At 39.2% G+C, this 15,670-nt stretch overlaps 1 protein-coding gene across 5 annotated transcripts in view; it reads left to right on the top strand.

Annotated features, from left to right (window-relative positions):
• The window catches only part of ARHGEF28 (Rho guanine nucleotide exchange factor 28), a 115,971-nt gene that overhangs the window by 50,770 nt on the left and 49,531 nt on the right, over nucleotides 1-15,670 (top strand). For 3 of the 5 annotated variants that reach the window (XM_015652238.3, XM_015652239.3, XM_015652237.3), the window contains exons 1-3: nucleotides 4,001-4,301; nucleotides 11,926-12,056; nucleotides 14,508-14,779. In XM_015652238.3, coding sequence (XP_015507724.1) covers nucleotides 4,217-4,301; nucleotides 11,926-12,056; nucleotides 14,508-14,779 — 488 coding nt within the window. In that variant the 5' untranslated portion in view covers nucleotides 4,001-4,216. Of the gene's footprint in view, nucleotides 1-3,998; nucleotides 4,302-11,925; nucleotides 12,057-14,507; nucleotides 14,780-15,670 lie in introns of those variants that run through there. The other 2 variants (XM_015652245.3, XM_015652240.3) reach the window with 2 other exon arrangements.

The raw sequence follows: 15,670 nt of genomic DNA, 5'->3' as shown, positions 1-15,670 counted from the left end.
TAATTATTAGTAATCAGAAACTTAGCAATAAGAAGGATAGTAAGAACAAGTGGAGGAGGTTTTCAACTAAGATCTCAAGGGCCTGGGCTTGGTTCCTTGTTTTTTCAGTGATTGGTTCATCAATGATTTGGGAGAGGGAGAGAATAACAATGCGGCAAAGCTTTTCTAACTATTCCTGTCCATAAGAAAAACCCTGGTCTTCAGTAGAGAAGAGAAGTGAAATGGCAAAACTAATGTCTGTGACAAGCCATCCTTCAAGACCTGTGAGGATGTTGACAGCTGCAGTCTGCATAGCCATTGCATGGCAGCTGTGGGCAAATTGAGTGTTACAGATGGAGGGTGCTTGGTGCCTGGCATCTGGCTGGCAATGTTTTCCTTTCAGTTGTCTTCAATTCATATTTGCTGAGTCTTGTTAAGTGTAATGTAGGGTAAAGCAGATAGTTTGTCTAGGAACATTGTCTGATGCTCTCTGTGGGAAGATATGCTCTAATTAGTAAAAACAATGGAGTGAAGAAAGTAAGGAAGCCAGGTGTGCCTGTGAGACCAATGGTGAAGATCTAACCCTTTCTACATAATTGTATCTTGTCAGATGGTTCGATGTACTTTGGGAAAGGATTGCAGGCTCTATTGGGCCTGAGACACAATCAAGCTGGGGGAAATTGTTTTCATTGTTGATATCAGGGGAGACTCTTCCCAGAGCAAAGTGAACAGGATATTTTTAGCAGAACTTTCATTCAGGCAGCTCTCATCCTACCTGTATTCAAAATTGACTCTCTCCCGCTTTGTTTGTGGAGTCATTTTTCAGATTTTCCATCCTGTATATGTCCCTTCTCCATCTGGGGAGTGGGTAGTGGCTCAGGGCTGTCCCCTTCTGCTCTTCCTGAGAGAGAGAACTGCCAGCTGTGATTTAGCAGTGTATGGGGAGAGGCAGCCCACTCACTCTGTACCATAGTGCTGTTCACTGCATGTGCAGGGAGGAAACAGTGCTCTTGCATGGAGTCTGCGGATGTGGTGACATTCCTTTGCTTCCTTCTGTCTTGCCACGAGCCACAGGAATGGTCAGACAATAGACAATACACTGTGCTATCTCTGGAAAACATTTAGATTTTATGAATGTATTTTGGTAAGCATTGGTTGAAAGAATTTAAGGCATTACATTATTTATCAAAAGTGTTAGCCTTCGATAATACACATAAACCCCCACAGTTGTTCTTTATCTTCACATCTGCACCTTGGTATATATAATGAAAAATATTTTTTCAGTGGAAAGTGAGGTTAATATTTTCCAGCTAAGAGCACCTTTTATTTCATAAGCAGCCAGATCTCTGTGGTAGCTGCCTGCAAATGCCTCTACTTTGGAAAGAAGGAGTGGCAGGTGAAAAGTGGGTTGGATCATCCTACAAAGTGCAAGAAACAAAATATTTTTAGTCAAAGACTGTAGGGCAAAGCCCTTCTTTGTGGCAAAGATCAGCATGACATCTTTCATGGTTGCATAAAGGAGTTTTACAAATAAGAAAAAAGAAGCCTTTCACAAGGCCCAAACAGAGTAAGTAATGTGAGTGATATTCAATTAACCCTTCAAAAGTAGGGGTTAAGGTTGATAATTTATCTGCACTTTCAGACTGTGATTGACAAATTCCTGTGCAAGATCCTGTTTAGGAGAGATTGCAGTAAGCAGGTGAAAAGCCTAAGTACTTAGACAAAAAAAAAGATGATGAACAGCAGGAGTTTATGATCAAGGTTTTATTACTACAGAAATTTAGTTGTTTGATTCTCCAAGAATTATATAATAGGGCTGCTGCTGAAAAATTATTAATTACTCATTTGTGTTAGAGTGTTAGATGAATGCGGCTCTTTTAAGGGAGGGAGGAGAGGCAATAACTGAGCAGTCAGTGCAAACATTTATGCAGTGTACAGAGGTCACTCAGGAAAGTAAATGTCTCGGCATGTAAAATATTTTAATGCCATTAAATACATTCGCTGCATTTCCTCATGGTGAGTGTTTTGTTCGGCTCTAGTTACCCCTCCCTGGACTAAACAGAAGTCCAGTAAGACCAATGAGAAAAGAATTCAGTTCTTTTAGCTGAATCTGTAAGTGAAAAAACCAAATTTGCAGAAAAGATGCACAAATGGAGATATCATAGAAGGAATCAAAATTTACCACTTCTCATAATATAAAACAGAAGAATATAATATAGAACAAAAGAATAATGGATGAAATTGAAAAATGAGGAACTTTAAAACAGCTCTCTAAATTTAAACTGCCCTTTGGAACACTGCCACTTGTGTGTGTCTGAAATGAAAACTTTTATTCTGGTTAAACATACCCAGTGAGCCAGACAGCACCCTGGTGTAGGGAAAATTGCTGTGTAGAGGGGTAGTCTTCTCTGCTGGAGCATCTGGGAAGGGCTTATTTGTTCTCTGTCCCAGCCTTTTCTCAAACCGTGGCCATGGTGGGAAGCAGGCGAGTGGCCTGGGTGGTGTGCAGGTGGGAGGGAGTTCGTCAGTGCCTGCGTTCCTGTATGCCCAGGGGATTTATCAGTGCAATTTGAACCTGACATTCCAGGCAGTGGAGATATTTTGAAGTGGACGCTTAAGGCATGGATTTATATCCTCCCTGTATTTTCCATTGTCTTCTGTAATTCCCTGGGGCTGTTAATTATATATATAAATCAAACAAAGTCTCTGTGAGTGTCTAATATTTAAAGTGAAAGTCTAAGGCTTCCAGCGTCTGGGGTGAATTATTCTTTTCAGGCCTAACAAAGCTGGCAGAACTTCAGTTAAGGGAAGGGCAGAACAATGATGTGCTTCAACTGTGTTTTATGTAATTTGTGCAGTTTATGAGGGGATTTATAATTATTTTATCCCTGAAAATATGATGGATATTTTTCTATCGGGTTTTGAATTAAATTTGCATTTGAATTGCGTTACTTTCTTCAAAAAATACATTGTTATCTGTGACTGAAATGGGGATCAAAGAATCACTTGAAACATAATACAGACGTAGCGCTGCAGACCCTAGCAGCCTGAAAAATAATTGAAGTGAAGTAAGGAATGTTAACAAGCTCAAATGTCATCATCTTCCAAAACCTGACATTTAAGCTGATCCACATTCCCCCTCCTCCTTTATGTGGAATACAAAACCACATACATTGTGGGGTAACTAAAAGAAATGTTTGCTGGAGTTGGTTAAGAAACAGTGGACATGTTATTTTTGTATTACCTCTTGTATAGCCACATATAAGCCTGTTTGAAAAAAATGTAGTTTGTGTAGCGTAAAGATGTTGGGGGAAGGGATAATGAGCTCCTACTGAATGCTAATTGCCTATGAGTTGTTCAGGGAGACTGTGTAAGAATGGAAGATTTGTTGTAAATTAGTCACTAGCTGTATTGTGCATTGCAGTGAGGTTAGACCAGAGCTGTAAAGGTGCCAGCTCTACAAAATCCTGATGATTCACTGTCTAACTTGGTGACTGTGTGAAGGAGAAATTACTGTGCAGACTAAATATTATTAGAAAAAATGCTTCTCTAATGACAGTGTAATCTTTCTTCATGACACTTAAGCTTTAAGCTCTCTTGAGCTAGAAAGACGGGAGTAACAGATTTTGAGTGGGTTATCACTGCTTTTACAGCTGCAACATCCTGAGGTCTGCCAAAATTATAAATGCTGAGAGGAGGGGTATTGCTCTGGAGTGATATAGAGCCCAGCAGATTGATTAGTGCTCATAGCTTGGCGTTCATCTTTGGCTTCTTTAGTTCCAGCATTTTGCCTGACCTTAATTTGAGATCTTCTAACCCCCACTTTTAACATGGAAACAAAGCTTTGTAATAGTTTATTTGCTTTTGAGAAGTATTTTCTGATTCCTTACTCGGCTCCTATTGTTTTCATTTGCATCAAAATGAAAAGGTGAGTTAATGATTCATTGGCACACAGTGACCTTTCAAATAGCTCTGGACCACGATGCAGCAGCTCAGCTCGAAGCTCTCATACTTTAACCTTCTTGCTTCTGCTTTAATATTTGCAGCCTGATCTGTCTACATGCCTGGACGCCTGAAGAGAGCAAACATTTACAGCTTCTCCCTCCCCTGTGTTTAGTGGGCAATTTGATCCTTCTTTGTCCATTCGTTTATTCCACATTACTCTTAGACTTGACTTGCTATTGAGAACAACAAAGTGCAACTTTGGGAATCTACTCTCTGTTTGTTTAGCACAAAAATGGACTCAGACTCTGATTCACCTTTTAATTACTCTTGGCCTTCCTTACCTAAAATGAGGATTCGAAGAAGGGCATCCAAACCAGGTAGAAAAAGCTATCTTATTTTAAATAACTCTTCTTTTAAAAAGATACTTTACAGCTCTGCCTTCTTTTCATTTTCTGCTTCTGTGAAGGTGGCTCTATAAAGAGCTTGTGTGAGGTAGATTTTCTTTCTGTCAAAAGTCCACCTCAGTGTTTTTTATGCCTTTTTAGATAATGATGTTGGAATTCTTTAAGTAAAAAGAAAGTATTTTTTCTCCAGATTATGTACTGTTAATTGCAGTTATTTTTACTTCTTTGCTCTCTCATGTTTCTTTTTTTCTCTTCTTGATGTATGTATAGCTCTCACTGAACTACTCTGTCACCCTGGAGCTGCATGGCACAGCAGCAGCTGCAAAACTTCTGATGGTTGCAGTTATTTTCATTTAGGGAGAATTTGGTAATTCAACTATGCCTCAACAGCTAACAGGTTTTGTTTGTTTTTAAATTATGAGAAAAAATCATACCAGAATGAAGAGAAAAATCTTTTGCTTTCTGCAAAAGCAAATGAAAAGGGTCAGTCACTGTCTTTGCACAGTTAGACATTACCCATCTATGTGGAGAAATCTTTGGGAGGTAGGGGCTATAAATTCTGTCAGTATGAGAAAGAGGGCTTTTAAGGAGGCTCAAAGACAGTGACCAGTAAGTTTATGTAAGGAAGAGTTATGATTGGAAGCTTTAATGAGGAAAGAAAAAAATTTTACTACACATAAAAGCAAAAGACTGAAGATAAAGAATGGAAAAAATATATTATTTCTACTTCCTTTCATAGAATTGGGAGCTTCTTTGTGTTTCAGAAAGGGAAAGAAACAAATCAGAGGCGTAAGATGCGTCAGTGTCTTTAAATTCAGTAAACCAAGAGAATAATTTTTACACAGACTGAGATTTTGACCTAGTTTAGAATGAAAAATGCATGTTTTAATGTGCAAGGCACTTCCTAAACTTTTTCCTTCTTTTCCTGAGGAAATCCAGTATTTCCCAACTGCACAGGAGTTTCTGCAGTGTATATGGATACACATGCAATTTGCAGAGATGAAATGTGTTGCAAGTTGCACATGTGTTTACCCCATCTAAAAGAAGGACTCATTTTATCTGTAAATACTGTAGCTGTGCCTCCTTTATTCACTTTTGTTTGGATAGATTTTTTTTTAAGTAGTCCATCAGTTTTAAAGCACTGGATACAGATGTGGTGTTTGTATGTTACAGTATTGTAACTTGTTTTCCATCCCTGTTAGTAGTATATCAACACATGTGGCTTGTACGCACAGCTGACCTTATATGTGGGGTTGCTGTAGCAAGAAGATGCTTTTGGGTACCTGTGAATAATTCAGTGGTGAAGTTCAAGGGTTCATTTGTGCTTGGGGGATTGAAATTCTGTGTTGATGTGGTGGGAAAAGTGTTTTTGCAAGGGGAGGGCAAGCTCATGATCCAAGCTCACGATCTCTTTTTTTCTGCAAGTGTCTGAACATGACCAGTTGATCCTGGCATGCAGGTCTGGGGCACCTAGCTCATGGCTATATTTCATTCCTACAGGGGTTCAGGTCTCAGTGAACAGGAGATTTGCAGTGCCTGGCAGGAAACAGTGCAGGGTTCTTCCAGCCACTCCACAAATCATGAAATCATGTACCTGTGCTGGGTGCTCCAGCTGTTCTGGACCATGAAATTTCAGCTGCCACCCTTCCCCTCTGAAACATCAGGCTGTTGGCATCCAGACCTAGGGTTGCTCTTCTTGGGAGGCTGGGGAGCTGTGCAGACTGTCCTATTCTTCAGAATGGAGAGTCAAAGTTATCACACACCATTTCCCACTATATACATCAGTGTTTTCACATTTTAAGGCCCAAAGTCAGTTTTCATTGCTGCTCAGGAATGCCTTTCGGACTGGGTGTGCAGCCCCTGCCCTTCCCCTGGACTCCTGCTGTCTGGCAGACTTCACTTCTTTGGGACATGCATTGCAGATTGCCCCTTCCTGCTAAAGCTGCTGGGCATGGCATATTTAAAAGGTAATGAGACTATACAGAGAATGTGAACGTGATTCTGTCTTAGTGATTGGACTGGGAAGAGGATCTAGGTTTTTTTCCTTGCTGCAAGAGACCAAAAGTATTTATTTTTCTATTTTATGTGAAATTGTCACAAGGCACAGTCCTTACTCTGCGCAGTCCTGCCTGCTCAGAGACAGTGACTCTCAGCCTTTTTGGGAGCTTTAAAAACCTTCAGGGGTGCTGGGAATGTCTGTCTCTGATGAGTCTGTCCTACTGCACTGAGAGGTGGGAGTTACACACTGAGTCCACTTAGGCAGAGGTGTGAAGTGAACATCCCATATGGGTACATCCCATATCATGGGAAAGTAACATTTTTGGTGTACTGTTCAGTAAAATGAGACACCAACTTATTTCTGTTTGTATATTCATTTGTGTAGTAGGTAAGGTGTCTCCTTGAGGGAGGGGGTCAGGACTGTGAATCCCGTGTTAAAAACAGATGCTTTATTACAGCTCACATTTAGGTGAAAGGCTGACAGGTGCTTTTATCCCCAGTGGCTACTTTAGGACTACATCTTGAACATGTTGGCATTATTTTCCAGCATCTATATGCCTGATCTCCCTTGTTCACTATATAGTTAACACAGTGCTTTAGTTTCCACTTTGTTGATTTAAGACAGTTAAATGTTCATCTATGACAATAGCATTTCGAAGCCTACATCATTTACCTTCCATGTAGGGTTATTCTTAAGTATTTGCTTAGTTTAGCTCTCAGAAGTAGTTGTGCTGTCTGAATGAAGACCTAAGACACCTCAATTAAATCCAATTCTTTCCCTGAAATTGATTGTATGGGTCATATCTACAGATGTGCATGCCGTTTCAGTTGGACACATGCTAGGAACTTCTTTCTTAAAATACATGTGACCTGGCTTTAGAGCAGTATATCTGCAGTCCTGCATGACCCATGCACTTAGCTGCCTGTATTTTTCACTGACTTCCAATTATACATTAACCCCTGCTCAGATTGCTGGGGGTAAATGTGATGAGCTGTCTGAAAACTATTCATTGTATCTAGAGAAGGGAATTTATAATTTCTTTCCTGGCTCTTGGCTTGGTCATGTTGATGTATTTAACTGCTCTTTTGCTGTGTGTTCTCCAATGAAACAACTTAAGTTTTGGTTTTTGTGAGAAAAAAAAAAAATCAATCAGTATTGTGTTCTTGCCATTTTCTGACACAGACCATTCAAAGAAAAGGCAATGCATTTTCTTACACCAGCATGAGACATGTTTTTAATTACTGCTGTGATGATGTGGTTTTTTTTAAGTCGTAGTATTTGTATAAGCTTTTTGGCTGATAGAATGTGCAGCCTTTGCTGTGTAACTCTACAGTATTAGAGAAGATGTAGAGAACTTGTGCCTAGTCACTCTTTGGTCAAGGTCATTTATTTAACCCATGTTTGGAGATTATTCTTCCCAGCATGACATCTAAATAACATACATCTATCTTGACTGTTGATCGAGCAGATGGCAGAGAGCCACAAGCTCTTCTAAAGGAGACATGTCTTTATTCTTTTTCTGTGATCACAGTGTAGAGCCAGAGGGTGTTCAGTTTTGGCAGAAGGATTAGCTTGTTGAGCTGTGCTTGCTGGGCTGTTCCAGTAGCAAAGCCAATTCTCCTCTGTTCTATTCAGGTCATTCTTACTTTAGTAAGCATCTTGAAATCCATTTCCAATACCTTACAGAACCTAAACTCTTCTGGGGATGCCTTTGCCAGTTTGCTCTGGCAGCCCTGTTTTTTCACAAGCTATGCTGATTTTTTGCATCTGTAATGTGAATAACCTTTTTGAATGCCTAGGAGAGAATTTTTGAGACATTTTATTTGAAAACGGATTTTGTTGATATTTTCATCTTTCAGGCAAGTGCAGCCTTGCTGTGTGTTACTGCTGGTACCCAGTACAGTGAGCTGTTACCTGCTGCCATGTTAATGTGGAGGGAAGGGTCTGCTGATGGTCCCTGTAAGGTCCCCTGTAAGAGGGACTTGTAGCCAGCAAAGCAGGCTGGAGGCAGTTAGTGAAGCTGTAGGAATGCAGAGTGTGATTTGGACATTTACAATGATTTTGTCACTTTTTAAACTACATTGGCTTTTCGGGTGGAAATAAGTTACTAACACAGTCAATATGTGATTAATATTGGTCTCCCCCACATTCAGCAAGGCTTTAAACTTCTCATGTTACAAAGTTAATTTGATGTTGCCATTCCTTCATACGTTTGAAACTGAGGGGGTGAGGGTGCAGAGCGGGAATAAAGAGGTACAGTGGGGCCATACTGCTGTTGCACTCCATGACCTTGAGGGTCTTTTCCAGTGTACATAATTCTATGATTCTGTGAAGCCTGGAATAATTTGTAACCATTTAAAACGCCAATGAAAATTTATTTAGTCAAGTCACATCTAACAACAGAATAACTGGAGCATCTCCAGGAAAACATATGGCATTTAAGGGAATCATTAATAAAGGTTTACAGGCTGAAGCTACTGCAGGTAGCATATTCTGTTATAGCTTGTATTTGAAGCATCTTTCTCCAGAATTTGTTACTTAGGTTGTTACTCTTGTACAGAATTTTAAAATAATGCAATGTGTTATTAGAAGGGGGATTTGGGTTCTTTCTGGTTTGGGATATGCAGTCCACTAAAATGACTCTGAAGACCCCATGTGACATCCCACCCTGAAGGGGAAGAAATCACCCAAGGTAGATGCTCATGCTCAAAATGAATGGCAAAAGCCAGAGAGTCCACAAAAACTTACAAAATTTTAGTAGTAAATTACAACGTGGCATGGAAATTGTTATAAGGTATTTCCTGATGTCCTCCTGTAAGCACACAGCAGTGGGTTTTGTGTAAAGAGGTGGGTTGAAAGAGAAGAGAGAGACAGGGAGATGTATTAAAGAGGGGCAGAGAGAAAGAAAGGGAGATCACTAGTCCTGGCTTCAATGTCAGTCCAGCTAGTTGGGTGTTTAGGGTCCCAGGGCTCATGTACAGTCCAGCTTTGGAGGAGTATGTTTATTTTGATAGTTTTTTTATTTTAGATAGTTTTTTTCACTTAGCCTGGAGCTAAGTTTCTTGCTTTCTATACAAATGAGTTTTCATGTACTGTCCAATTTTCTAGACTTTTCTGTTACTGAGTCAGAGGGCTTTGGGGGTCTTGGGTGGTCTTGACCCCTCCCCTACAGTCCATGCCTACTTCTTGACCTCATTCCTGCACTTGAGCTGTTCTTATCTCCAGGATCCAGAAGAAGGACATTAGCCTCAGAAAAGTGCTGCCTGCCTCTTGAGCCACATCCTATTCCTTCTCACAGCATGTAATTAATGACAGTCCTTGGCTGGCTCTGCAGTCTGTCAATGTTTGAGTCGTACGCATGTGCCCTCTCATCTTGGAGGTTTCTGCACCCCAGCAGTGGGAATTATTGCTGAAGTCAAGAAACTGACTTTTTAGGCTCAGGTTTACACCATGATGTGGGAATCCCTGATGCCTGGGCTGTTTTTCAGGAGTGTGTGTTGAGCCTTTGCCAGCCTAGCACGGGAAGTGTACACCACCCTTGCCTGCTGTACCCAGCGGGTTTATATATGAGATGGAGTGCAGGCTGGGGAAGGTAATATACATAACAAAAAGAAATGGAGAGTCTGACACTTACTTTTTTGCCTGGTTGTTGGTTTAAGACCAGCCCTGGGAAAGCTTTATTTGCCATAAGAAAGTACTGTCAATTTTGCCAAATCACATTTCCATATGATATAAACTGCCAGAGTTTGATGAGCTGCTGTAGAAAACAATGCTTTTATATTATTTATAAACAAAGGCCTTGGGATCTTGTCAGATCCCAAAGGAAATGGTTTGCAGCTTTAACAGTTCTTAATATGGCAGTCACTAAAATCATGTTAAAATTCTTGCAGGACAGAGAAACAAAATAATATGTGTAAGGATGTTTTAATGGTATGAGATCCCACAAGGCCTGCCAGGATTTGAAATCAAATACTCATAGTGTGCCATTTCTAAATGGGAATTTCCATCTTTCTCTGAGTATAGAGGCTACTGTTCTTAGGCTTTATGAGATAGCATCTTAAATAAAAGCTGTGGTGTATCATTGCAGATTTGGCAGTGGTCTGAGACTTCTTTTTTTCAAAGCAACAAATGCACCAGACCTTAGCAAGTGCTGCTTCTAATCCAGCTGTAATTTTTCATTATGAATTTTCTTGTAGTCTAATGCCTACAAGCATCTTGGATGGGCTTTGAGCAGTTTGATCTAATGAAAGATGTCCCTGGGCATGGCTGGGAGGCTGGACTTCTCTTTCAACACAAACCATGCTATATGGCTCTGTGACTTTACAAAAGCAGTTATGTTGCTTTATTAATACAGTGTAGGGAAAGTCTTTAGGGGTATCTTTTCCTTAACACCTCTGTCGAAAATAAATTCCTGATGGAGCATAAAAAATATTTAAAACATAATATTCAATAAGAGACAAGCTCAAATTAAATTTATTGAGTGGTTTGATTTTGGATATTTTGCTGGTTGCAATAGTTTCCTCTATCACATCATTCTTCCGCTAGTGTGTCTCCATTCACTTCCAATGACAATGTGTGACTTACATTTCAAGGAAAACTACTTTACAACAGTGATTTCTTTTTAGCCTGTTTTCACACAGTCTACAACAAACCTGGTTTCTGCTTTGTTAAATTTTACTTGTTTTACATTGAGAAGATAACCCAACTCCACTGCTGGACCTGGTACGTGCTCTTCATTCTTACAGCCAGCTTTAAGAGAAGTGGGCCTGCAGGACAGTATTTTTGCTGCTCAAAGGCATAGAATACACAACCCATCCAGTCTTTATTAGTATTTTAGTCATGAGCACACTTTTGCAAACTAAACTCTGGATTTCTGTTAATGATTTCTGTTAAAACTGGTCAAGAGCAGATCAGATGCTATATTCATCCTAAACACTCCATTCATGGATCAAGTCTCGCTAGATGGCTGTCACTCTGTAAAGGCAGTATTACTGATATTTTATTTATGTCCCTTTTGCAATTTCATTGGTTTTTTTTTTTGTTTGTTTAGTTGGTTTTGTTTTAAGAACAGTAATCTGATTTCTTGCTTTAAGATTAGTATTTATTTATTTAAATTAAGTCTGTAGAATGCTGTAGGAGAATCATTATTTGACTGCAATTGAACAGTATTTCATTTATTTAATGTATCAGATGACAGGTATTTAATGTATAGGCAGAATCATGTATAATTCTTCTCAGCCCATAAATATTGTCCTGTGTTCTTCTGCAACCACAAATCTCTGCAAAGTTCTAGTTTAGGTGGAAAATAGAAGCTTTTGCTAACCAAGATACAGGAACATTTATTTTTAGATACATGAATGATTCTGTGGTACACTTGAGAGTCTTTGTCAGCTATAGGTTTCCTGGAACATATAGCAAATGTTGGACAGTTATGAAATGAGCATGTTTTGGTGAGGTTGCACAAATATTACTCAAATTGTAATGCTAAGATTTGGTGCTTAATACTTAACTTTTCCATTTTTATGGTAGTATATGTACATGAGAAGGAAATGGTTTGAGATTTAATGGCAAATTTCCCATATTTTCTTTTTTTTCCAGAGCACAGACACTCTACCCTTGATGTTCTTAGAAAATTGAAGTCTCCTCCTACTTTCTTTGCTGCAACCAGACTTTCTCCCATGCTGAGTGGAAGTGATGAAGTATATGCAAACTGCATGGTAGTGGACCAAGTAAGCTTTTATTTGAACTTCTGGCTAATTTTTCTTCATCTTCTGTTAAATTATTTGCATGATAGTTGGATCTTCTGAATCTGTCAGCAGTGGTGTGCTGTCAATTCATAAAATTATAAATTAAAACCACTAATGTCTTACTCTTTCCAGCTATACTTTGTAACCTTTTTATGAGGTCTCCTTCAACACATTCAGTCAATTATAGGAATTATTCTCCCTAGCCTGCAGGAAGAACTCTAAGGCAGGTGTTTCTGTCTCTTTTGTGTGTTTGTGAGCTAAACAGCATGTGCTTCTTTCTGAGAAACGTTTGCAGTGCTTGTGTGCACTTCAGATTTCTGAGTTCTATGTTCACTCACAGTACAAACAAATTTGCTGCATAATTTCAGAAGTTAATTATAAGTTCACAGTAAAGCTTACAGACTCAACAAAAACAAAGATATTGATGAAAAGGTGAAGCTGATGTCCTACAGCTGTCATGGAACATTTTGATATTGGAGATCCTGACTAGTATTGCCATTTCTCATTTGTCACCGACACTGGAGATGACCTAAAGTGTCCATACCAAATTATATTTTACATCATTGTGTTGCACCTGGAATCTTTCCCCCATGGTCACACTCAGATACCATAATTTAGGCTGGGGTCAGGAGTCTGACTAGTCACAGCATGTGACTGTTAGCTGTGTCTGGCTAAACAGATACCAGCTTCTGGTGGTGTGTAGTTAGTTTTCAGTGACGCTTTAAGTGACTCATTTATTTATTTATTTGTAACCTGCTCTCTGCTCTCCCTTGTCTGAAAGCTGGGAATTTACGAGTAAGAAATTATCAGATAACGTCAGAAGTCTGATATTTTATTTTTCGCCCCCCTTTCTTTGCCTCCTTCCTGCCCATACCCCATTCCCTGAAACACTTCACCCACTGCATCCACTTCAGATCCAGTTCATGTGACAGCTGAGATGGAAGTTTAAGTCAGAGACCGAGTGTGTTCAAAATGCACTGAAGAGATGTAATAGGTATTACAGATGACTGTAAGAGATGAATGTATGCAATAATGACCTATGAGTGAGCAGCTGTCAGGGGACTATAAAGTACAGTCTTTGAACCCTCGATTTAAACAATATCGAGATTGGAAGGACAGAGCTGCAGAACTGCATCTCCATTAACAGATGGAGATGTTACCCCAGCGTATTGCTCAGAGGGCCTGCAGCTTGGGTTGCTAACCTTTGCTCAGTCTGTGGCCACATTCAACTTTTAAAAATTGCTGATTGGGGCCAAATTCTCCCTCAAGCACCACTCAGCAGGAGCCAGAGTGGCTGCTGGAGAAGGTCCCTCTGGTGCTGAGGAGGAACACTGCCCAGACAGGAATAACTTTTCAGGGAGGAACAGCTGCATAAGACCTGGGAAAAGTGTTTTACCTTCCTGCATGTCATGTGCACAGTGCAGCAGAAGTATTTCCAGACTTGCATGTGCTGTGTCTTTGAATGCAAATGTGGGCTGCTGTAAAAATGCCAGCAGTTCTTCCTGTCTTTTACTAAGAAAAATAAAATTAGGATGGGGATGAAAGCACATCTCAAGAGGAATTGGAAAAGAGGAAGTCAGCAATCAGAAAGACCAGAGCTTTGGAGATGCTTGCAATTCTTCCTTTACTCTTGCTTTTATACAGGTGCTTTTTGGAGATTGAGTGTTTTAATTGGCAATGTGACTTTTCAATATTATTCAGTATCTAATTACATGACTGTTGCCTCTAGATAAACGACTAACAGTGAACTGTATTGTAGTATCTTCTGATGAGTCAACAGGGAATTCAAATAATTATTTGTGACTAGAGCCTAAATCCTCATCCCTGTACCTGAGAAAATAGAATTCCCAAATCCATTCCTGTCTTTTTGTAGAAGGAGAGGTTCTTCAGGCCCTAAATTGCTTAATAGCAAAAAGTAAGAGTCCCTTCCCTTCCTCCCCGTGAGAAACTCTGTTCCAGGTCATGTATATTTATCTCAAAGCTTAGGAAACTGGTGCTGAAAAATTAAAAGAGCATGATGTGTAGGCTGATTTTTCCAAATTAAATTGCACAATTTAATGCAATGAATTCTCTTCCATATGTCTTTCACCCTAATGTATTATTCATATTTTTTGCTCAACTCAAGGGTAGTTTTTAATAAAATCTATAAATATATGTATCAGTACATTTAATAAAAAGTATAAATATGAATGAGAAATTCAGTAGACTTGGAAATACCAATTCATTGCCTCTCTAATTTGGGAAAAAAAATAACGCAAAGTCTAGAATTTCTTAGTCACATAAATTGCCTTAAATTCATGTGGTGTAGAAAGTAATAGGAAAAAAACTCACAAAACTTATAGCCATAAATAAAATGGCAAACTTCTTAGGTCCTTGCTTCCTGATAATATGTCTTCTTGTTGCCTCTTACCAGCACTCATTTTTTACCTGCAGGCTGGAGACGTTCATGGAGATGGTGTCAGTAGTGAAATGTGTCTGAATCCCACCAACTCAGTCCCAATGGCTAAGAGCTCTTCCTCTCCCTCCCTGGAGGGGAGTGATCAATTTATGTATCTCCCAAATGAAGAAAGTCAGAAGCCAGTAAAAAAAGAAGAAAATGCCATTTCAGCTTCTCATCTGTATGTAGCAGATTCATATCTTCCATTCAAGACCCATGGATTTATTAAGGATCGGGGCCAGCTTTATGCTGACAGGAAAAGAAGAAGGTATGGAATTGACTTGATGCTATGTCCAGAATAAGAGTTTTTTTATAACCACCTTTTGTTTAAAAAGGTGAAGCAGAATCTGAATATTATTAGGGTGAAAACTCTGTTTTTCATCACCAGTATTTATTGTAGATTATTAAACAGATAATTAAATCTGTTTTCATAAAATAGCCATGGAGACATTTTTAACACATAAAAGTGTCTTCATAGTAAATGTATTTTGAATGTAAGTGGATAATTTTGTACCTTTATAAAAAGTGTGCAAATACTCTTTGCAAAATAAAGCAAAAAGTATCAGGTCTTCACTGTCACTGCCATTGTGGCATTTTTGAAAGACAGCAGAATTTCACTATGGTTCTCCTGTTATATTTTCCATTAAGAAAATAGTCAAAAATCTGTTGAAGTCTCTGGGAATCTTTCAAGTCTTTAAATAAGCCTGTAGAAGGACTGTGTTATTCCTGACTGCTTAGGTATTTCTTATCTCAAAAGATTAATTGCAGAGTCTAGCTGCACTGTTTTCAGACTGTTTTCTTCTCCATTGCTGGCATGCAAGGTTTGCTGCCATTTGTCTGAAGACCCTTCTCCAAATGGCTTCAGAAATGCAGAGAATTTTTAAGATGGAACCGCAATTTTGGTCATTGAAAATAGGTTTCTAACAATTAATTTTATAATTAAACAATTTAACAATGGATTTCCTTGAAGGAGAGGTTTTACTGCTTCTCTGAATAAATGAGATTCCTTCTTACACAGAAGGAAATCTGAATCTTGCTTCCACCTTTGAAGGGTATTAGCACTAGTTGGAGGTAGAGCATCAGACTTATGTAGAAACAATAAGGAGGAGAAGGGTCAGCCAATTATCCTTTAAAGTGGGCAATAACATTTTCTCTACCT

This window comes from Parus major, chromosome Z (genome assembly GCF_001522545.3).
Source record: "Parus major isolate Abel chromosome Z, Parus_major1.1, whole genome shotgun sequence".
Classification (NCBI taxonomy): domain Eukaryota; kingdom Metazoa; phylum Chordata; class Aves; order Passeriformes; family Paridae; genus Parus; species Parus major.
The sequence above is the reverse complement of the archived record's forward strand: the minus strand, read 5'-3'. Positions and strand labels throughout refer to the sequence as shown.